Genomic DNA, 21,510 nt, shown 5'->3' with positions numbered 1-21,510 from the left:
TTATTTTTAATTCTTAATGCTCTGGCAGCACAGAACTCTTGCAAGATGTTCAAACCGTTCACTGAGTTTGCAGCAATTCCCGAAGAGTCTTCACACCAATTCCAGCTCCAGCCAGGGAGAGAACAGCTGGAGCTCATCCCTAACTCCAAGAGGGAAGGAATCAGGGATAACGGCAGAGCTCTTACCATGGAGTTGATGTTGAGGGGTGACCCCGATGGCTGCGTAAAGAGCCCAGACACAGCAGGGAGGGGTTTGCGCTTCGGGGAGACCCCGGAGCTCCCGCTGAGATTCCCAGATCTCTTCCTCCGGCCCCGCTTCTTCCCGTCCTGGGCATGGGCTTGGCCGAGCTCCAGCCGAGCGCCCGCGGGCACAGGGCTGTGCTTGCTGGGAGGGGATTGTTTTACATGTCCTGTATTAGGAGAGATTGTAAAGATGATTCTTCTCTTGGCCTCGGTCTCAGGATCTGCATCAGACTGAAGGTCCCCCTTTGTTCCTTCGGCAAAGATCTTCTGAGCATCTGCAAACTGCAAAACCCCTCCCAGGCTCTGGGCACCCAGCCTGGGGCTCGCCGAGTGCTGCTGGGCAGGGGAGCTCTGCCCAGAGTTCCTCGGCTGCATCATTAGCAAAGGATGTTGTGGGGTGGAACTCCGAGACCCTACAGAGTTAAACAGACTCCCAGAGTCGTCCAGAGCTGCCTGATCAACACTATGGTTAAGATGGGCTGGGCTGTTTGTAAGATTTCCATTGACTGCCACGGAGCCAGAAGAGTAAGAAAAACCTGTTGAAAGGGAAAGTATAGATCATTGCTGGGGCTGAGCCAGAGGTCACCGTGCTGCGGGGCTGGGAGGCATTCCAGACTCCAGCCAGGGCCATGGATACACGGGAACACATGGCTGCTGCTCCACAGGGCACCGACAGCGTGGCTCAGGGGGCTCAGCTGCCACTTTGGGGTCAGGGACTTGCACTACCCTCCTGCAAAATTCGTGTGTTATATGGAGGTCTCCTATGCTATCCCCAGTTTTAAATGGAATTCAAGTGTAAGTTTTGCCTGGATTGTTACACTTCCTGAAATCAGGGCTCCTCTGCTCTCAGCTCCTTCCTTTCATCAAGCACAGAGATGGCCAAGCTCAGTCCTCTCCTGCCCCACAGCAGAAGGACTCTGCCATGTACACAGCCCACCTCCTCAGAGTTCAAAACTCAGGAGGTGACAGGAATCTTCAGAGACTGAACGGGAGGGAGCTTGGAAAGGGAATTCAGGATTTGTCAGGGGGTACCATAAATGGGTTTAGTGCTCAAGCAAGGCCTGGGCTCTCTAAATAAAAGGGGTGGATGGGAACACAGTAATGGTTTACAACAAGGGGTTTTTAAATATTTCATTGGTTTTACAGAAAAGTGCAGCCAAGCCCTTTTGCAAAACAGATGCTAAAACAACCCAAGCCCCTGGGGGTGGTGAACACTGAGACAAAAGCTCTCTCTGGTGAGGGAGCAGCTGTAGAATCACTTCTGGACCCTAGAACCTACTTTCCCTGGCCAATCCCATTCCCTGAGTAGCTAAAGGCCACAATTTCCACAGATGAGTGAGTTCAGCAATGTCTGCACCCAAAGGCATCCCTGTCCTCTCCCATTTGACCTTTTCCTCCCAGGTACTTGTTCCTTTACAACTGCTCATGAGGTATCTCTTTAACCTTCACCAAGAAACTCATTTTGATATTATAATACCCCCACCACCCTGTAAAATCAAACTTTAGAGCCAGCCCACCAGCTCCTGGCACAGCTGGGCAATACTCTGCAGGTTTGGGAAGGTGGGAGGCTCTTAATCCACATGGAGTTTACAGAAGCAATTATTTATTTATGCTCAGCCAAAGGCACCTCAACCCAACCGTTGATCCCAGATGCACCCAAGCTGGGGGCACCTCCTGCCTCAGAGCATCACCCAGGGGGCTGGGGCTCAGAGTGCTGGGTCCCAGAACACACATTCACCCAGCACTGCCTGAAGGACCTGACAAGAAGCGCTGGGAAAAGTCAGCCGGGAGCATTTGGGAGCTGTCCCCACACGAGAGCACCTGTGCACAGGGGAGGTGTTACCTGAGGTAGCCAAAGCCAGAGGCTTGTTTCCAGCAGCATTGCTTATGCCATTATGAGAACTAGCACCAATCTGCTTTTCAAGTGTTGCTGAGTCTCTGCTCTGATGAACTGGGCTAGGTGTGCTTCTCTGGGGAGAGAAACAGGCACTTCAGTACAGCAAACAGCAAAAATCCACAGTTTAAACCAAGTTCACATGCACTGGTTCTACCTCGGGAACTGGCTCTGCTTCCTACATGTCCCAGATTTCGGTTGTTTTGAGGAAAACGCGGATCAGAATGTTATGGGACAGAAATACTGTGATTAATTCCACTGCAGTGGTGGCCAGCACACAGCAGACCCTGTGCAGAGAGGGAGGGCAGGCTCAGCATCCCAGAATATTTAGGGACCATCAGAGCAGGAATGCCTCATCCCACTGCTTCACAGGCAGCAGGGAAGAACCTAAAGGTTGTATCCTGTCCCCACTCCTGGCCACACAAAGTTCCCCCAAACTGAACATGAGGTGCTTCAGGCCACTCTGGGACACTCCCCGAGGGGGTTTTCCTAAAGCAGGGAAAACCCCTGTGAAATGGCAGCCTGAGCCAACAATGTGTTGGAGGGATTGGTGCTACCCAGGGCTGAAGTTCTCTCTCTCTGGGGACACACAGGTTCTGCTCAGAGCTGGGCAGTGGTTCTGCTAAAACCAGGAGTCTTCAGCTGGAAAAATGCAATGGATTCAACACTGTGAACCAAGTCCAGCTTTCCCACTCTGGAATTGTAAGACAGGCATCTAGGGATGGACTCTGAACTCACAGCTCTCAGTGAGAGCAGCAAACACTTCCCAGTTCTCTACTGCAACACTTGGGGGAGAAACTGGACTATTTTAAATTCCTCTTCCACTGAGAGAGGCACGGACTTGTCACAGGTCAAATAGAGATGGCCTCAACAGTTCTCTGCTGCAGAGCAGGCACTCACACACCAGGTCTCACAGCCCCAAGGTGCTGTTCAAGCCCATCCTCCACACGTGTGCTGAGAACAAACAGCTCTGGGGTGACTGAGGCAGAACCATTCCCCTCCCAGGCTCCTGCACGGAGGAGGGGCTGAGAACAAACTGCCCCGTGCAGTTCTCTGCTTCCACTGCCACTCTCAGGCTTTCCCACCCAGCCAGACACTCAAGCCCAGGATGCCCTGAGGCATGTCCTTTCCTTTCCTCCCTGGCTGAATTCCCCCCAGCCCCAGAGACACAGGAGAGGGAAAACCTCCAGAAGCTCCGAGCAGCCCCAGCAGCCTCCCCCGAGGGTCACACAGCCAGGAGAAGCCCAGTGAAGGTTCCTGGGGCTCAGCACCCCCATTCCTGCCCACTGGGGTTTTGGTTAGGGATGGAAAGTGTTGACAATCCCTTACTCACCACCTTCTCAACACGGCTAGGTAGGACTACGCTGGCCAGAGGGATACTAACAGGGAGTTTATTGGGCTGCACTGTGCTCAGAGGAATACTGATAGGGAGGCTGGTGATAGTTTCTCCATTACTCACAGAGGTTCTCTCTCTCAAAACCTGTAAATCAAAAAGAAAAAGCCAAGTTCCTTCACGTGTTCTTCCTGAAAAGATTTTTTAAGCTAATGATAACCTGCTCATTCCTGTCTTTGTGTCATTCCCCCTCCTTTAGGAAACAATCACACAGTGACTGCACAGAACAGGCAGGGCAGGGATGGAGGAGCATCAGGCTCCTGGGAAAGCAACATCCCACAGCACAGAAACCTGGGAATTACAGCCACTTCTGGCCCCAAGACTCAAGAAAAGGATGCCTTAGGTGCTCATTTCCCTGTGGTTTGGTTAGAGCTTTGTGAAAAGATGACAGAATTCATACCCCGAGCCCTCTGGAGTGGCCATGGCAATTCCATGGTAACCAACCTGCTCCTGGAGGCACCTGTTGCTCTGAGATGAGCCCCAGTATGATCCAGGGCTGGGCCAATTGCAGGGACCATTCCTTTGTTACTTTTTACGACTAAGAAATACACTACTTTCCAAATTCAAGCAGACACTGCCAGACCAAAAAAGTCCCACTGCCTTCCTGGTGCAGGTCACATGCAAACCAGTACTTCAGAGGAAGCACATCTTCCTCTTCCCCTAACCAACTCTAGTTTATAACTATTTTATTGCACCCCACCTGCTGTCTTTTGTGCCATTTCCATGCCAAGCTGGCCCCATTCCTGCATTCCCTAGTCCTGCCAAGCCTCCCTTTGTTCTCCCAGGGGGAGCACATCCCTCACCTTCTCTCCTGCACTGGGTAAGGCCGCTGGGGAAGAGGGCCGAGTTTCCTGAGGACTCAGCTTTATGCCATTTGCAATTCCAGGGCTTGGGTATGTAAGGCCACTCTCTTTGACATGCTCAGTTCTGGAATGGAAACACATAATTATTAGGACACAAAAACTAATGACTTTTCCCTTGCAAGGAATTCCTGTGCCAAACTCAAAGCCCATCTTATTTACCCCAGAAGTTGACAGTTTTTGTTTTCTTGAAACAAAACTTATTAAAATACAGAAACCTCCCCTTTGAAAAATATTTTTCCACAATCCAAATAAACACTGTTATTAAGCCCCCTCCTTCCCCATCACCCCCTCACCTCTGTATCTCACTGGCCGTCGCCTTCCCGTTGACTCCATGGTCTTGGTTCAAGTGTCTCCTTAGTGCTATTTTAGCTGGGGAAAACCTGGTGTAGTCAGGGAGGGCCAGGCTGGTCACCTTGTCTGCCTTCTGCCTGCCGTGGCTGGGGGTGCAGGGCACGATGTCATGCTCCAGGTGGCAGGGGGGGTACTGGGGGGTGTTCTGCTTGGACGAGGCGCGGCCCAAGTGCTGCAGCTCGTAGGGGGTGGCGTGGCCGTTCATGGACAGCTCGGGGCTCATCCCGTTCACCTGGGGCAGGGGGAACTTGGAGCACTCCAGCTCCAGCTGGAACCTGCCGTGCTCGGCCTCGGGCTCCCGGCCCAGGGGGGCTTTGCTGTGCAGCTGGGACAGGGGCTCCTCCGCCGGCGTGTACGACTTGAGCTGCAGCAGCTCCTGCTGCCGCTGGCTCTTCTCCAGCTCCACGATGCTGATCTGAAGATGGAGAGCAGTGATCAAAGACCACTCCTAACAATTCCATCACAGGTTCTATCACACATCTAACATTCTATCACAGTTTTGCCTCCACGTGCTTCTCAGGAAAAGTGTCCCTGTTTCTGGCAACGAGGCAGGACAAGAGACCTAAAATCTGAGACATTAATTTCAACTTTAGACCAAAGGGCCCAGGTGAAAGAAATGGTTCACAGGCTCTGGGAAAGAACTTTCAGATCTTAAAACCAAACATAAAACATGTCCAACTTACATATAGAGAATATGTATACTTATATAGAGAGAAACTCAGTATTGCCAGTCATTGAAGGGAACAGTCACCCCATGCAAAGGCATCCAGCAAAAGGTTGGAATAGCTCTAGAGCCAATTTCATAGGGAAAGAAAAGCTCTTCACAAAAAGGAGTTTAATTTCTTGTCACCATGGTAAGTGCCATTCTGTGGGAACTGGTTCCCACTCCATCCCTGGAAGTGTCCAAGGCCAGGTTGGAACAACCTGGTCTACTGGAAGGTGTCCCTGCCCATGCCAGGGGATGGAACTGAATGGGCTTCGAGGTCCCTTCAAACCCAACCATTCTGGGATTCTGTTATTCCTAAATTGAGACATCAAACCACACATTCGGCCAACCAGGACCTTTTTTCTATCAAGTCATGTTTTTTAATTATATGTAATTGTAAACCATGATTCCTTCTTCCACAGCATTACTCAGGAACCAGGACATAGCATCTACTTCCTTTAAAAGTTATCCACATCCTTATTAACTAAAATACTCTAACAGAAAGATTAATCTCTGGAACAATAAAAAAAAGAAGAAGAGAAAAAAGAAGCAGAAAAAAGGAGAAAAAAAGCAGCCCCTGGTTTCTCCTTTACCATCACCTTCAGTGTAACACCCCAACTGCCCATTGCCCAAGACCTGCCCCCAGCTGGTGACTCGACTTTGTTTCTTGCTCTCTACCTGCAGTTCCAAACAGTGCTTTTGCTTCTCAGAAATCTGGTTCTTCAATGCCTGCTTCTCCTTCAGCAAGTTCTCCAGGGACAACGTTGACCAGTCCAGCTTCAGCTCCTCACACCGAGCCTTCAGCTGCAGAGACAGGGCACAAACACATCAGACAACACCTTTCCCCTCTCCCCACCACCCCAGACACAGCTGACAGCCAAGGACCTTGCAATGGATGCGCAAGAAGCTTCTTGGCCTGTTGAAAAACCCTCCCAGCTCGGTCCTGTGTCCCCCCAGGGGGTGGCAGGAGGTGGTTTGGGTCTTACTAAAAATAGTGTTACCACCCACCCTCACTGTGTCCACACCCAGATTTTCCTTCTTCTACTTTCTGGGGGGCTCAGCCTGGAGCAAAGGAGGCTCAGGGGGGACCTTCTGGCTCTGCAACTCCCTGACAGGAGGGGGGAGCTGGGGGGGGGAAGTCGGGCTCTGCTCCCAGGGAACAAGGGACAGGAGGAGAGAGAACAGCCCCAAGTTGTACCAGGGAAGGTTTAGGCTGGATATCAGGGAAAATTTATTCACCAAAAAGGTTGTGAAGCTTCGGCACATGCTGTCCAGGGCAGTGGTGGAGTCACCATCCCTGGGAGTGTTCAAACAAGGTGGGGATGTGGCACTTGGGGACAGGGGTTAGTGGTGACTATGGTGGTGGTGCTGAAGGTTGGATTTGATGATTTTAAAGGTCTTTTCCAACTTTAATGATTCCGTGATTCTATAACAGTGTGGGTTACCAAGATGAACACCCCAAGAGTGCTGGCCAAAGGAAGCCCTGTACAAACTCCAGAGGCATCCAGAGCTGCTCAGGGACACAGCTGGGGTCAAAGCCAACTGTCACCTCAGCATGTGCTCAGAGACAAAGAAAAGTCATCCAAAAAAGGTCCCTCTGCATTCTGTGCCCTGAATTCTTCTGTTACAGAGGGTGAGTGGTTGTTCAGCCCCAGCTCAGGCCCTGTCCTGCACAAAGAGCAGCATCACCCGTGCTCAGCCCAGGGGCTGTACCCACCAGCTGCAAGCTCTGGTTCCTGAGTTCACTGTTGTCCTTCTCCAGTTGCTTGGTCTGTTCTTTCAGCTGCTGGTTGTGAGCAGAGATTTCCTTCTGAGCCTGGATCAGGTCGTTGTATGTCAGAGCTTTCACTCCCAACTACACGATGAGGAGTGAGAAGGATCAGTCAGTAATTCCAGAAAACTGTCACATTCCAAAGGGGCACTGGGGAGATCTGGAGAGCTTGGGCAGCTCACAGGAACATTCTCCAAGGCACTTTGTCACTGCTCAGGGACAACAAGGAAGGACAGAAGTACCTTGGAGTTGCTCTTCCAACTATTCAACTTTAAAATAGGCATTCAGGGTCTTGCCAGCCAAAATAACACTATTTTTTTGGAAAGCCTCCACATTTCCCTCTGAGCTTGCATTGGCAACACAGAGTTTGTTGGAGCAGCAGGGGATGAATCCTGCACTGAACATCACATGTCTGTGGCCTGTCCCCATTCCCTGGGACACGGAGTGACCCACAACAATCCCAACAACGAGGACAGAACACAGCCAGAGTGTGACACAAATCCCACATTGCTGAGCCTGATCTGCAGCCAAACAGAGGCTGAAGGCCTCAGACTGCTCTGGTCTTGTTCAGCTTTGCCACAAATGTTTGCACACAGCTGACCGAGAGCACCAGTCCCACCCCCCCAGGGTCACCTCATCGAGCTTCTGCTGGAAGAGCCTTTTGATTTCCTCTTTCTGGGCCTGGCAGTGGGTGAACAACTGCTGTGCTGTGCCCAGGAGCTGGGCATTCTTCTCCTGCCGGAGGGAACAGTGAGAAAACACACATTGAGCACCAGCTGCAGCATGGTCCATCTCAGGAAGATATTCACACCTGGTTTTTGTAGCATGCTGGGAGTGAACTTGAGCTCTGAGGAGATTTCTGAGCTCCCCCAGCTCAGCCTCCTGTGACCCTCTGTTTGTTAGTGTGGGATACCTGGGGAAGTTAAGTCAGCTGAAAAGAGCTTTTAAGGAGGTTTTTTTCCTGTTCTGTGGTAAAATACAATCAAGAAATTCCTAAAAACTCATTTTTATCCTCCCAGTGCACTGTAAAGCAGCAGTAATAATCACATCAGGGCAGAAACAGCACTGGGAAAGATTATCTGTATGAAATCTGTTACCAAACTGGGAACTGGATCTAAATCCCCAGAGTCCCAATTCCTTTTCCCTGTACAACACTCATGGAAGAGATGCAGTAAATGAAAATACACTGAGGGGGAGGGAGGAAGAAAGTCATAAATAAGCCAAACCAGTTTTACTACTTGTGCCACAATAACTTCAGGGGGTCACCCGACCCACTCCCAGCACATTCCCTGCCCAGAACATTCCTGCTCACTTACTCCATGGCCACACACTGTGGGAGCAGCAAAAGGCAGAACAGGACTGGCTGAAGAGCCTCATTTATCCAAGGATGGATAAAGGATGAGGCAGCAAGGAAAGAGAGTTCTGGAGATCCCCCTGTTCTCCAGCTTCTGCTGCCGAGGCCAAGCAGGAATTGTGCAGACACTGAGGCACTGATCCAAAAAACATGGAGAACAAGGGCAAAAAGCCCTTGATCTTTTGCAGCCTCAATGGTTCCATGACTCTGTGACTCCAAGCAGGGAAGGAGCAGTGCTGGCAAGTTCCACACGTGCAAGAAAACCCAGCCCTGGCACTCAGCTCCCACTGGCTTGGGAAAGAGCTGAGTCCCTGCAGAGCTGATGCTGAAAAACCATCTCTGTTTTCAACATCAGACACTTCATTGAGCCCTTCCAGACCATGCAGGGACTGACAGCTCCATCTAAGGGCAGGCTGGGAACCAGCAGCTTCTTTTAAAATTATTACAGAAATATTTTTCTTGTACTCCAAACCCTTATAGTAAGAGACAGTTATGAAATAAACCCCACACATCCCCTCACCCAGCCAAGTTCTGCCTCTGTGAGGTTTAATTTGCCATGCAACACCCCATTAAAAACATTTTCACAGTGAATTCCTCATTTTAATGTTTAAAAGTCTGGAACAGCTGTTGGACACACACACCAAGGGATGACTTTTCTCAGCGTAAGGTACAAGAATTGCACCCCATCCTTCCCTTTGTGCAATGCAAGTTCCCTTCGTGCTGACTTTCTGACAAGTGCAGATCAAGCAAAAAATCTGCTGTTGAAGGAGAAAGAGGAAAATTCAAAGTGCTGACGGACTGTGAAACCAAATGGAAACAAGCACAGGAGAAAGGTTTGCAGGAACACCACCCCAGATGAACCAGTTCCCAGCGAGGAACAGGGTGGCACAACCCTCTCAACTGGAAAGAGAGCTCCCAGCATTGAAAACGCCAGGAACCAACCCCATGGCTTTATGCTGGCACTTCACAGAGGCCACAGAGCAAAGCAAAGCTTCCACAGGGACCACCAACAGCTGGAATGGGACAGAATCCCAGCACAGTTTGGGTTGGGAGGGACCTTAAAGCCCATCCCATCCCATCCCACCCCTGCCACAGGCAGGGACACCTTCCACCAGCCCAGGTTGCTCCTTTGATCCAACCTGGTCTTGGACACTCCCAAGGATGGGGCAGCCACAGTTGCTCTGGGAAACCTGTGCCAGGGCCTCACCTCCCTCCCAGCCAACAATTCCTTCCCAATATCCCATCTCACCCTGCCCTCTGGCACTGGGAAGCCATTCCCCCTTGTCCTGTCCCTCCATCCCTTGTTCCAGGTCCCTCTCCAGCTCTCCTGGAGCCCCTTTAGGCCCTGGAAGGCTTTAACTGGAAGTTAATTGTTGAGCAGTACTGGGAAAGGTTCCTCCACAGCACCAGGCACAGTCTCTCTCATTAGAGCTGACTGATATAGCAAATAGGACATTCAGAACTGAGACAATGCAATACAAGAAGAGGTTTAGGCAGGAAATTTCCTCCCTCTGCTGGTGGTTCCATAGCAGAGAAACATCCCCCTGCCAGCTCCAGGGCTTCCCTTGCCTTTCCATGAATTCCAGCCCATGACATGGTAAATTTAAATGAATGAAGGGCCACAGAGATGCCCCAAGGGCTGGAACCCCTCTGCTCTGAAGCCAGGAGAGCTGGGGTGCTCAGCTGGAGGAGAGAAGGCTCCAGAGAGACCTGAGAGCCCCTTCCAGGGCCTAAAGGTTTATAAAAGGAAGGGAGAGGGGCTTTTTATATGGGCAGACACTGACAGGACAAGGGGCAATGGTTTTAAACTGCTAGAGGGCAGGGTTAGGTGGGATATTGGGAAGGAATTGTTCCCTGGGAGGGTGGGGAGGCCCTGGCACAGGTTGCCCAGAGAAGCTGTGGCTGCCCCTGGATCCCTGGAAGTGTCCAAGGCCAGGCTGGAGCAAAGGAGCAACCTGGGCTGGTGGAAGGTGTCCCTGCCTGTGGCAGGGGGTGGCACTAGATGGGCTTTAAGTTCCCTTCCAACCCAAACCATTCCATGATTCCAAGTTAGCCTTATCAGGGGGAAGGCACAGAGGGCAGAGGAGATGAGTTTCTCTCCCAGGTTGGAGATTTAAGCACACAAAGGGTGACTGAGATGCCCAAACAGTCATTCAGCCTAAGCAGGACTCTGGCAGAGCCTTTATCCCCGGCCTGGTGCAGCTCTGCTCCAAGTGTCCACAGCTCCCATCCCCCAGCATTCTTCCCCACACTGAAGGTACTTCACAGTCTGGTAATTTTGTTTAGAAATGGTCAAAATGAGACCTACCTTTTCCTGCTCCAGTAACTGTTGCAGACTTGCTTTGTACTGAGGGGTTTTCATGTAAGCCATGAACTGCATGTACTGGATCTTAAAAGAGTCTGCAAAAGAAACCAGATGACGAATTTCAACAGAGAATAAGAGCAATAATCCTACTTACCCCTATTTGCTCCCCTGCCACCTTTCCCCACTTTGCTCTCTTTTGATTCAGACTGTAAGTCAGGCCAAGCCATTAAAGCTGGATTTAGAACATGCTGGAAATCCATCTTCTGGTGCCAGGGGAGCTCTTGGATCCATCAGCTCCTCAGAACAGGAACCAGTGGAAGCCATGACAACACACTCCAGCAGGCAGAGAAGGTGCTGGGTGTCAGTGGTGTGTCTGCATGAGGAGAGAGGAGCTGAGGGATTTGAGGTCTTTGTAAGTAGAAATAAAAAAAGAGATGAGCTGCAGGAGCCCAAACCAGCCCTGAGCTCAGACTCACACCCTCCCAGCACCACACACAGGGCCTGTTCTCCTCCCGTTCCTCCCTCCACACAGACCCACGAGCTCTACACCCAGGTTATTCTCCCCTTCTCATTACTCTTTATCTCCAGCAATGACCCTCCTTCTCCCCAGCCTTTCCATCATTAAAGGCCAATGACAGGACTAAGCCCAGTGTGCTGCACAAACATATAAAGCCTCGTCCAGACAAGTGTCATTCTCCCCCACCCAGCCACAAAATGTCCCTCTCAATCACTATTTTCCTCTCTCTTTCTCTACAGAAAGAAATCAGCCTAAACTAAGACACCACAGCAAGAGAACAGAAGGACATCACAGATGCCCTTGGTCTCTCCACAGAAAGGACCATTACATCAGATTCCCAGAGGATCCTAAACTGGCTCCTGCCCAACACCAAAGCATAAATAGCTGGGAGGGGACAGACACCAGAAGACCCAAAAAAACACCCTGCAAGTTTTTCCTTCCAACCACACCTTTGTGGCCTCAAAATCTCAGACAGCATCTCATTTATAGGCTCTGAGTTTTGTGAGGAAATGGTGTTCCCTAAGATCCTACCATTTCATTACAAGAGAGTCTTTTCCTTTCAAATAAAGTGATTTCTGACCGGTCATTTCCATTTACAGTTAGTTTGGATTCCTACTGAACCCAAGTTTATTGCCTTTGGGGCCAAATGAGAGCTGAAACAATGCCAAAGAACAAATGCAAAGCAAGACAGCAACTTGAGCAGCAGCAGAGGGGCCCTTGTGATGATGCCGAGGGATGTGGGGAAGGTGGGAAGCAGCTCATCCCTCTGCTGCTCCATGCACACCATTCCTCTGTGGATATTATCAGCCCTTCGATTCACTGCACGTTCAGGAACCTCTAAGGGGAGGGGGGTTCCCATGACAAACAAGGTGGTAAATCAGCCTTACCAAGCAGCTTCTGTAGTGCAGGCGGGGTGGGAGTCACCAGGAGCTGGTTGGACGAATGCCGCTGTACTTTAGGAGGTAGTTGGTAATATGGGCTGTGAGGTGACTTGTAGGCATCTGGGGAGACACAGAGACAGGTCCTAAAGTCAGTGTTTGGGGCAAGGACAGCAGCTTCATCATGTATGATCCAGGACTGAGCTCGAGCAGGTGCCCACAGACAGATCCCACCCCATCGCCCCCATCCCAAGGGCAGCTTTGCTCTGGGCTGTGTGGGGTTTGTGTGCCCAGGGTTTGGTGGCAGGGGGGTGACAGAGGTGGCTCCTGCCAGCAGCTGTCAGAAGCTTCCCCCATGTCCAGCAGAGCCAATTCCAGCTGCTCCAGGATGGACCTGCTGCTGGCCAAGGCCGAGCCCAGCAGAGATGGTGGGAACACCCCTGGGATAATGTATTTAAGATGGGAAAAATGTTATTGAGCAGATGGAATTGGGTGCAGAGAGCAGAGTGAGAACACGGGAGAGGAACAGCCCTGCAGAGCCCCAGGGCAGGGCAGGAGGAGGGGCAGGAGGGGCTCCAGGCACTGGAGCTGAGGTTCCCCTGCAGCCCCTGGGGCAGCCCATGGGGAGGGAGCTGTGCCCCTGCAGCACATGGGGGGCCATGGGGGTGCAGAGACCCCCCTGCAGCACGTGGGGGGCCATGGGGGTGCAGAGACCCCCCTGCAGCACGTGGGGGGCCATGGGGGTGCAGAGACCCCCCTGAGGCACATGGAGCTCTGGAGTCCATTCCAAAGCAGGGGATGCCCAAAGGAGGAGGTGACCCCCTGGGAAGCCCCTGCTGGAGCAGGGTCCTGGCACAGAGCTGCAGCCCCACAGAGAGAGGAGCCCAGGCTGGAGCAGCCTGTTCCTGAAGGACTGACCCCATGGAAAGGGCCCCATGTTCGAGCAGTTCATGGGGAACTGTTGTCCATGGGATGGACTCATGTTGGAGAAGTTCATGGGGAACTGTCTCCCATGGGAGGGACTCCAGGTTGGAGCAGGGGAAGGACTTCAACTCCTCTCCCTGAGCAGCAGCAGCAACAACCTGTGACAAACTGACCCTGACCCTCATTTCCATCTTGTGCTGCTGGGGGGAGGAGGGAGAGCCCAGGAAGGAGGGAGGGGGTGGGGGGAAGATGTTTTTAAGATTTATTATACTTCTCATTATCTTGCTGTGATGTTGTTAGTAATAAATTCAATTTATATCCCCAAGTTGATGGTGATCAGTGAGGGATCTCTCCTTGTCCTTATCTCAACTCAGGAACCTTTGATACATTTTCTCTCCCCTGTCCACTTGTGGAGGGCAGTGATGGAGGAGCTTTGGGGAGTCAAACAAGGCCAACCTCTTACAGGTGGACACGGGGAATATATGACACCAAACCAAACTGCACCTGGCAATAAAGGACCTCCAAGCACATCCAGAGCTCAGACACTTCTCTGGGCCCCCTGAACTCACCCTGAGGAGAGGATGAAGATGTCTGGGAGACAGTCTGGGCGTGCAGAAGTTCTAGTGCAGTCTGGTTCTTCTTGGTCTTGCGCTCGGTGCTCGCCGGGTTCATCTTCTTGGGGCGGCCCCGTTTCCTCCCAGCCATTTTCCTGCCTTTCTTGCTCAGCTTCTTCTTCCTTGCCTTGGAGGGAGATGGCTTTTTGACAGAGTTTGCTGCAGCTTTTTCTTCCTCAGCACCAGAATCCTGAGAGGTTTGGAAAAGCCAAAAGCTCTTTAAGTCATTTCTACCCCCATATGTAAAGTTCCTTTTAAGCAAACATTAATGACTGTGTTCAATAACTTTAAACTTAATACCTTAAAATATATATATAATACCTTAATGCCTGTACACTTAATGACTTTATGAAAGCAAACTGATGCATTGAAGTTTAATAACTTGCCAGTGAAGTGGACTTGCTTAGGATAAGAGATGTTTCCAAGGCGTTGTGATCATTCTCTTCTGGATTTGTTCATTACAGGAAAGAAAATGTTGAGGGAGGGGAACCTCGGGTGGGATATTGGGAAGGAATTGTTCCCTGGGAGGGTGATGAGGCCCTGGCACAGGTTGCCCAGAGCAGCTGTGGCTGCCCCATCCCTGGAAGTGTCCCAGCCCAGGTTGGATGGGGCTTGAAGCAACCTGGGCTGGTGGAAGGTGTCCCTGCCTGTGGCAGGGGTGGAATGAGATGGGCTTTGAAGTCTCTTCCAATCCAAATTATTCTGTGATGCCACTAAATCTGAACCTGTTGTCTAAGAAAAGCTGATTATTCATCCTTTACTGACTAAATTCTTCAACTGAACCTCATTTAAAAGTCAAAGTACCCTCAGTACTTTGTATTTCTGGGCAGGAACAGTCACTCGTCTCTCCCAGGATCCCACGAGGGAGCGAGAAGGGAACGGGGTGTTTGCAGGAGGGACTCTCTGAGCTGCTCTGCTGGGCTGAGACTGGGGACAGCTCTGGGAGCTCCTGCTGAGGGGACACCCCCCAGTCATCCCCCAACACCTCTGTGCCACAGTCACTGCTGCAGCTCCCCAGAGCAGCTTCAGGAACTCCCTCCACGGTATTTTGGGCCCAGCTGGGGTGTCCAGGGTAGAGCTCACCCTGCAGAGCCCACCCTGCTGTGCCCACCCTGCTGTGCCCACCCTGCTGTGCCCACCCTGCTGCCCCCCCGAGCTGGGGCAGGCACAGCACATTCCCTGCAGGGAAAGGCAGGAGGGTCACCTTGTTTTCTTGAACCTTGGTTGGAGTCGTTGTGTTGCTCTTGTTTTCTCTCTGTTGACGACGTCTAGCTGCCTCTTGTTCCTCCTGCACAAGGGTTTAGAGCAGGTCAGTTCAGAATTTGTCCTTGTCTCACATATATATATACATATATTTGACATACATGTCATGCATATTTATCACATTTTAATACAGATCACTGTGTTTCCCAGCTTAGTTTTCTACAAGAAAAGGGAAAACCCTTATTATTCATTTCTAAATATTAAATTATTATATTATTGCAATTACCAATTTAATATTTTAATTATAAATATTCTAGAATACAATACATTTATATTTTATATAATCATATTTATATTTATAATTTATATTAAAATTATATTTATTTATATATACTTATAACTATGGTTGTATTTATTATTACAAAGATAAGTTAAATATTAAATTATTATATTAATTCAATTGCCAAATTAATTTTTAATTATCTAAACATTATATATTTGTATATTTCTATTATAGTCATATTCATAACATATCAAAATTCTATTTAGATATTTATAATTATATTTATAAATATGCTTAATTTAAATATTCCATTGTTGCATTGTTTATATTTCTATTATGTTCATATTATATATTTTTATTTTTACATATTTATAGTTATATTGTATTTGCATTTATAAATTATATTAACTATATTAATATTTTTCTATTTATAATTTTTATATAGTTTGAATATTAAAATATTATATTACTTAAATGCCCAGCACTGGTTGGGAAAAGGGAGGTGAATTCCCTAACTCAAACCTCCAGCCAGGGATTAAATCCCAATCTCTTCCCATATTCTCCCCTCCCAACCCCACCCCTGTATCAGGTTTTGAAGTTTTTTACTGTATTTTTTATTATTATTAAATATTTCAACAACTTTTCATGTCTTGATACATCACTTAAAAAACCTGATATGACTGGAAATGGCAAAGCCATTAATCACCATCCCGTTCACCTTCAGCCAAATCTGCCAAGGACATCAATAAAAACAAAAGCAGCAACTCTTAAGGTTGATTTTCTCCAAGGCAAACAGGAAATTTCCTCCTTCAGAGAAAACCTCTCAGAAAAAAATAAAATCTCTTTTTCTCTCAGAGAAAAAAAAACCTCTTTCAAACAGGAAATTTCCAGGAGCTCAGTCAAAGTCTTTCCTGCACCTTCCAGGTGGGATTTAATCTGCAGAACTGTGGCCATTCCAACACCTCAGGGATTGAACTTCTCGCCCAGAGCACAGAAAAGGCAGGTTGGGGCCTCCCTGTTCTCAGCAGGGAAGGTCAGAATCTCATGGATGTTGTCCTGCAATTTTTGGTTTTGACCCCAAGAAGTCTTTTTACTCCCAAATTTGGATTTAAGAGCCTGAAATAACCCAATTTCAGAGCGACCAAGAGTCTGTTCAGAACAGGTCAGTCCAAAGATGAACATCCACCTCAAGTTTGAAATGAAGTGGCCTCACTTGGTTTCCTTCCTGGGAATTCCAGCCCCGGGTTACTTCAGATTAACACAGCCCTGCACATCCCAAATATTCTCTGGCATTTTAATTCCAGTCCTTTAATGAAGAAACAGCTCCTCAGAGACCTCCAGTGCAAGGTGAAAGCACCTGGAGGCTGCCCCACTAATCCTCCATCAGGAATCCCCTGCACATAATTGAATTAGTGCTTGATGGAATCTGCTGCTTCACTTCAATCAGCTCCTTGCCCTTTCCTAATCAAGAAAATCTGACTTCCTCTCACTTCTGGGCATCTGTGACCAAATCCTTCAGTGGCTGCTCCACTTCTTTTTTTTTGAGTTTTCTACAGCGAACAATTGAAACTTACCCTGAGTTTTGGATTCTTGAGACTAGAAAAATAGTTTTCAAGCTGGAAATAGAAAGAGAAGAGAGTTGTTTTCAAAGCCATGACAGCTGAGCACATCAGAATAAAATATCAGCTTAAAACAAACGCAGAAGTGCAGAATTCTGACTGGTTGGCTCCTGATAAGCTCCATTCCCATTCAGTCTTTTCAGCCACACAGCCTGTTGTGTAACGGGACATAATCCAACCTCTACAAGGGTTTAACATCCCCAGCCCTGGCTGGCCTTGTTTGAAGGCTTTGTGTCACATATCTCCCCTCAGCAGAGGGGAACTGGCAACCAGGTTATTTCCACTGCACCCTTGTACTCCACCATTTATCTCCACTCTGGCTTTTCCTTTAACAAAAGCACTGCTAGACTGTGAGGAAAACAGCCTCACAATCACACTGAAAAAAAATTACTGTGCAATAAAGGAATCCTCCACAAAAGGTTTCATTTTTACAGGAGTTTTTTTGTTTTCTTTAAGCAAAGGGAAAAAACCAGTGGATGCATCAGGGTTGTTGTGGAGCTTGGGCTGGTCCTAAAACTAAGATTTCCTGGTTGAACACGACCAGATAAAATGGTGTGTGCAGCACAGAGCACAGGGAGAACCAGAGACACAGAGCCTTCACTCAGTGAGGAACTCAGAGCACAAGACCAGGATTCTGAAGGAATTATATCTGTGACTGCATTCCCAGAGCACTGTCCATACCCACGGGGGGTGTGGAGCAGCCAAGGCCCTGCAGGGTGGTTTGCACACTCAGGAGAAGTACAACCACTCCTTGTAGGTGTGTTACAGGTCTGCGAATCCCCAAAGGAACAGGAACACCATTCCCAAGTTCCAGGCAGTGGAGCTGGAATGCTGCCCAGGCTGGCCATACTCACTATGGTTCTGTCTATAGTATGCAGGTAGTAGGAGACTGGTTTCCCTGTCCAGGACACGGATCCTTTCAGTGGTGACAGCTCCACAACTCTCATTATAGTGCCAATATCTGTGGGAACAAAGGGAAAAGCTGCCTCAGTTCTGCTCAGCTGAACCCACCAGGTAACACCAAAGGGAAATCTGGGGTTCACATCCTAAAGAAAAGCACCGTAGTGAGTTTAGAGAGAATTTCTTCTTCTCTTGCTGCATCACAATACAGAAAATGACCTTTTATCTCTGAAATTACAACACTGCAAGCTTCTAGCAGACAGGACTGTGTGTCTCAGAGAACTGTTCCAGGAGGACTGCATCAGACAGACATCCCCAGCCCCTGGAAACTGGGCACTATATTTGGACTGGGCACAAACATGGTTTGTATTTGCTTTCTTGCCTCTATTTGTTTTGTTCTCCACAATTAATAGCAATGGGATGTGCCTCAAACATCCCCATAATCACTGGGCCAGTGGAGAAATTCTGGAATGCTTCTAATTAAAGAGAAATTACCCAGAAGAGGCCAAAAGCAAGGTTTGGGATTCACCAACCTCAACCCCTATTTTAACCACACTTTAATCCTTGTTTTTGTTTGTCCAACTCTTTCCACATTTCCATTTCTTCTTCCAGATGGAAGGACTAAGGGCAAAACTGGTATTGAGGGAAATGGTGTTTCTTAAAGCTTTTCTTTTCCAGTGTATTTTGTAAATTATTTAACTGTTCATCCTTCAGATCAAGACACCAGTGACATTCCCTCCTCTGCACATGCAGGACACTGGCCATGGCTGATGACATTTCCCTGGAAGGGTCACTTGGGACAGGCCATTAACACTGCAACAAGCCCCAGGCTCAGCACAGTTTCATTTGAAATTTGTATTTCCCAAACACAGAATGGGATTAGGACCTAAAATCTATTCCCACAATTTTCCCTGTTTGCAGCACACAAAGGTGATTTCTTTCCAAGTCCTTTTATCTGAATGCTTGGAATTTTCCTGCTTGTGGAAGTTGTTATCCATCCTTTTGCTGAGCCATCTCCATAATTACCTATTTCTATATAATTTTAACATCAGCATTCCCTTTAAGCATTACTATCTAAAACTTCAGTGTTCTAGAAAACATTCCCAATGAATCCACAGTGGGGTGAAAGCTGGAATGGGATAAAGATCTGGCTCCACTGACAGTCACAAAGGGCTTTATGAGGTGAAAGGAGCAGTACGTGTTGGCCCCAGCCTCCCAAATGCAGCAGAGAGATAAGGAACTGGGCAGAAGCCAGGAAAGAAAAGGCTGGAGAGGCCAAAAACATGGATTTTTGTGGGCAGGTTTAACTGAAACCTCCCCAGGTGCCTTCCTGCATTTCCCCAAGCTCTGCTGGGCTGTGCAGGAGGGACTGAGCTTTGCTCGGGCTCTTTGTCTCATGGGCAAACTGACAGCAGGATTCCAGCTTTCCAGAGCTTTGAGCAGTGCCAGGAGGATCATTCCACCTTTTTTCCCTTTTATTTTCAAATCCATGTACCAAAGGATTGGCAAAGCCAGGACCCAATGGTTAATAAGGTCCAAAACCAAGAGATGCCCCAGAGAAGAGTTTCCAAGGGCAGGTTTGGGTGTGTGATGAGTGGGACATGCACAACAATTCCAGCCTAATAAAAATAACTCCCAAGGACACAGTTTACTTCATGACAGTCCATAAATCCCTATTCTTGAAAAGCAGTTTGGGAGTGTCAGGCCAAAACTAAACACAGCTTGAGATCTGGAACTCAGTGAGTTCCTCACCACGTTTGCACAGAGAGGGGAATAAGGGGGTTTTCAATTTAGGGAATGTTTTGCACTGGACACAGTAAATATGTGTAAAGCCCAGCTTGGGTCCTTCTTTTCCTTGAGAAATTTCACAGAATATAGAATATGCTGAGCTGGAAGGGACCCACAAAGATCACTGAGTCCAACTCCTGGCCCTGCAAAGCACAACCCCAATTCCAACAATAGCAGTTTAAAACAGCTCAGAAGCAAAACCAGCAACAAGGGGCATTAACACCTCAAAAACTGCAGTTCATGCCCCTGCTAAGGACAACACTGGCAAATCTCGAGTCTGGGGTGTTCAGAGAAGAAAACCACAAAACTTTGTTGGCAATAAAGCAGCCCCAGGGCCTGGGTGTGCAGGTTGTGTGCTCAGAGTACAGCACACAGGGAGTTCAAAGGCGACCATTTGAGGGAATCCTGGAATGGTTTGGGTTGGGAGGACCTTAAAGCCCATCCAGTGTCACCCCCTGCCATGGGCAGGGACACCTCCCACTAGCCCAGGTTGTTCCAACCCTGTCCAGCCTGGCCTTGGACACTCCCAGGGATCCAGGGGCAGCCACAGCTGCTCTGGGAATTCCATCCCAGACCCTCCCCACCCTCACAGCCAACAATTCCTTCCCAATATCCCATCTATCCCTGTCCTCTGGCACTGGGAAGCCATTCCCCTTGTCCTGTCCCTCCATCCCTTGTCCCCAGTCCCTCTCCAGCTCTCCTGGAGCCCCTTTAGGCCCTGGAAGGGGCTCTCAGGTCTCCCTGGAGCCTTCTCTTCTCCAGGTGAACCCCCCCAGCTCTCCCAGCCTGGCTCCATAACTTCCAAGCCTTAGGAATCATGACTGGTGGGGTTCACCTGGCCAGATTCAATCAGCCACAGCGTAACCTGGGAGTCCTTACAGCTCTTTGTGGCCAAAGAAAATGAATCCACCCTACAACACCTCATTTCTCTCTTCAGCTGTAAAGTTGCCCAGTCAGGGACACCTTGATGGTCCAAACACCAAAATCCAGGAGCACAAACCCCATAAAAAGTGTCTGTTCCAGTGCTGGGTGTTTTTAGGTAGTTTGGGTGTAAATCCATGTCACTTTGGCACTTGTGCTCTAATAATCCAACAGCATTTTTTTACTTATTTACATGACTCTTGAGAGCAACAAAACCCCAGATAATTCATTCAGATAATGAAACAAAATCCCACCCCAGACATGTTCAGATAATGAATAACCCCCAATTGTAAGGAACAATAAAAAGGACAACCATACCACTCAAGTTTCGACTGTTAATTCTAAAATTTAGAGGTGCAAAAGGTTTTGAGGACACAATTCTCCCACCTGGAAAAAGAAAAGGGAAAAAAAGGAAAGTCAGTTCCATGGTTTGTTCTAGAAATAACTACTCATTAAATATAACCTGGTACAGAGCCCTAAAGAGCAGCCCTATAAAACTACCACTTGTATATCATTAAAAAGAATAAATTAGCTAATTCTCACTCTGACAGTCTCCAAGAAAGTCAATCTTTGAGGTGACACCTCAAGGATCACTTTAAAATGACAGATTTAAAACACTTGGAAAAGAAAGAGCACATGGATTCTCAGTGGCAATCTGAAGAAATTTCAATTATCTCCTTCCAAGTTGGGATCTTTTATACACAAGCCCCCAAAGCCCTTTTATTTAAAGGCCATAATCTCCATTTCATGGGTATTTGGGGTCATTCAGCCCAAGTCAGAGCCTGGGCACGTTCTGGAAAGAGAAATAACGTTTCTTCATCATAAAAAGTGCTTGAACTGTCCCCAGTTTGCCACTGCTTTTAAGCCACCACTAAAGAGGTTTAAAAAATTAAAAACCAAACCAGTAAAATTAAAGAAAACAGCTTAATTTGGGGGGTTTTATGGTTTGCAACAGAGCCCAGAAGTCCCATTATTTATTTCAGC

At 48.5% G+C, this 21,510-nt stretch overlaps 1 protein-coding gene across 5 annotated transcripts in view; it reads right to left on the bottom strand.

Annotated features, from left to right (window-relative positions):
• Positions 1-21,510, bottom strand: part of DOT1L (DOT1 like histone lysine methyltransferase) — a 75,698-nt gene that overhangs the window by 15,797 nt on the left and 38,391 nt on the right. For 4 of the 5 annotated variants that reach the window (XM_027668327.1, XM_027668325.1, XM_027668326.1 and 1 more), the window contains exons 10-24: positions 20,845-20,913; positions 17,772-17,878; positions 16,873-16,914; positions 15,017-15,100; positions 13,768-14,002; positions 12,284-12,397; positions 10,883-10,974; positions 7,854-7,955; positions 7,167-7,304; positions 6,128-6,253; positions 4,686-5,158; positions 4,333-4,456; positions 3,470-3,616; positions 2,086-2,212; positions 186-778 (exon numbers count right to left, since the gene is read on the bottom strand). In XM_027668327.1, the coding sequence (XP_027524128.1) occupies positions 186-778; positions 2,086-2,212; positions 3,470-3,616; positions 4,333-4,456; positions 4,686-5,158; positions 6,128-6,253; positions 7,167-7,304; positions 7,854-7,955; positions 10,883-10,974; positions 12,284-12,397; positions 13,768-14,002; positions 15,017-15,100; positions 16,873-16,914; positions 17,772-17,878; positions 20,845-20,913 (2,573 nt within the window). The remainder of the gene's footprint in view (positions 1-185; positions 779-2,085; positions 2,213-3,469; positions 3,617-4,332; positions 4,457-4,685; positions 5,159-6,127; positions 6,254-7,166; positions 7,305-7,853; positions 7,956-10,882; positions 10,975-12,283; positions 12,398-13,767; positions 14,003-15,016; positions 15,101-16,872; positions 16,915-17,771; positions 17,879-20,844; positions 20,914-21,510) is intronic. The other variant, XM_027668328.1, reaches the window with a different exon arrangement.

Source organism: Corapipo altera, unplaced genomic scaffold (genome assembly GCF_003945725.1).
Source record: "Corapipo altera isolate COAL_440 unplaced genomic scaffold, ASM394572v1 138, whole genome shotgun sequence".
Lineage (NCBI taxonomy): Eukaryota > Metazoa > Chordata > Aves > Passeriformes > Pipridae > Corapipo > Corapipo altera.
Note: the sequence above shows the minus strand (reverse complement) of the source record. Positions and strands in the feature narration are given on the sequence as shown.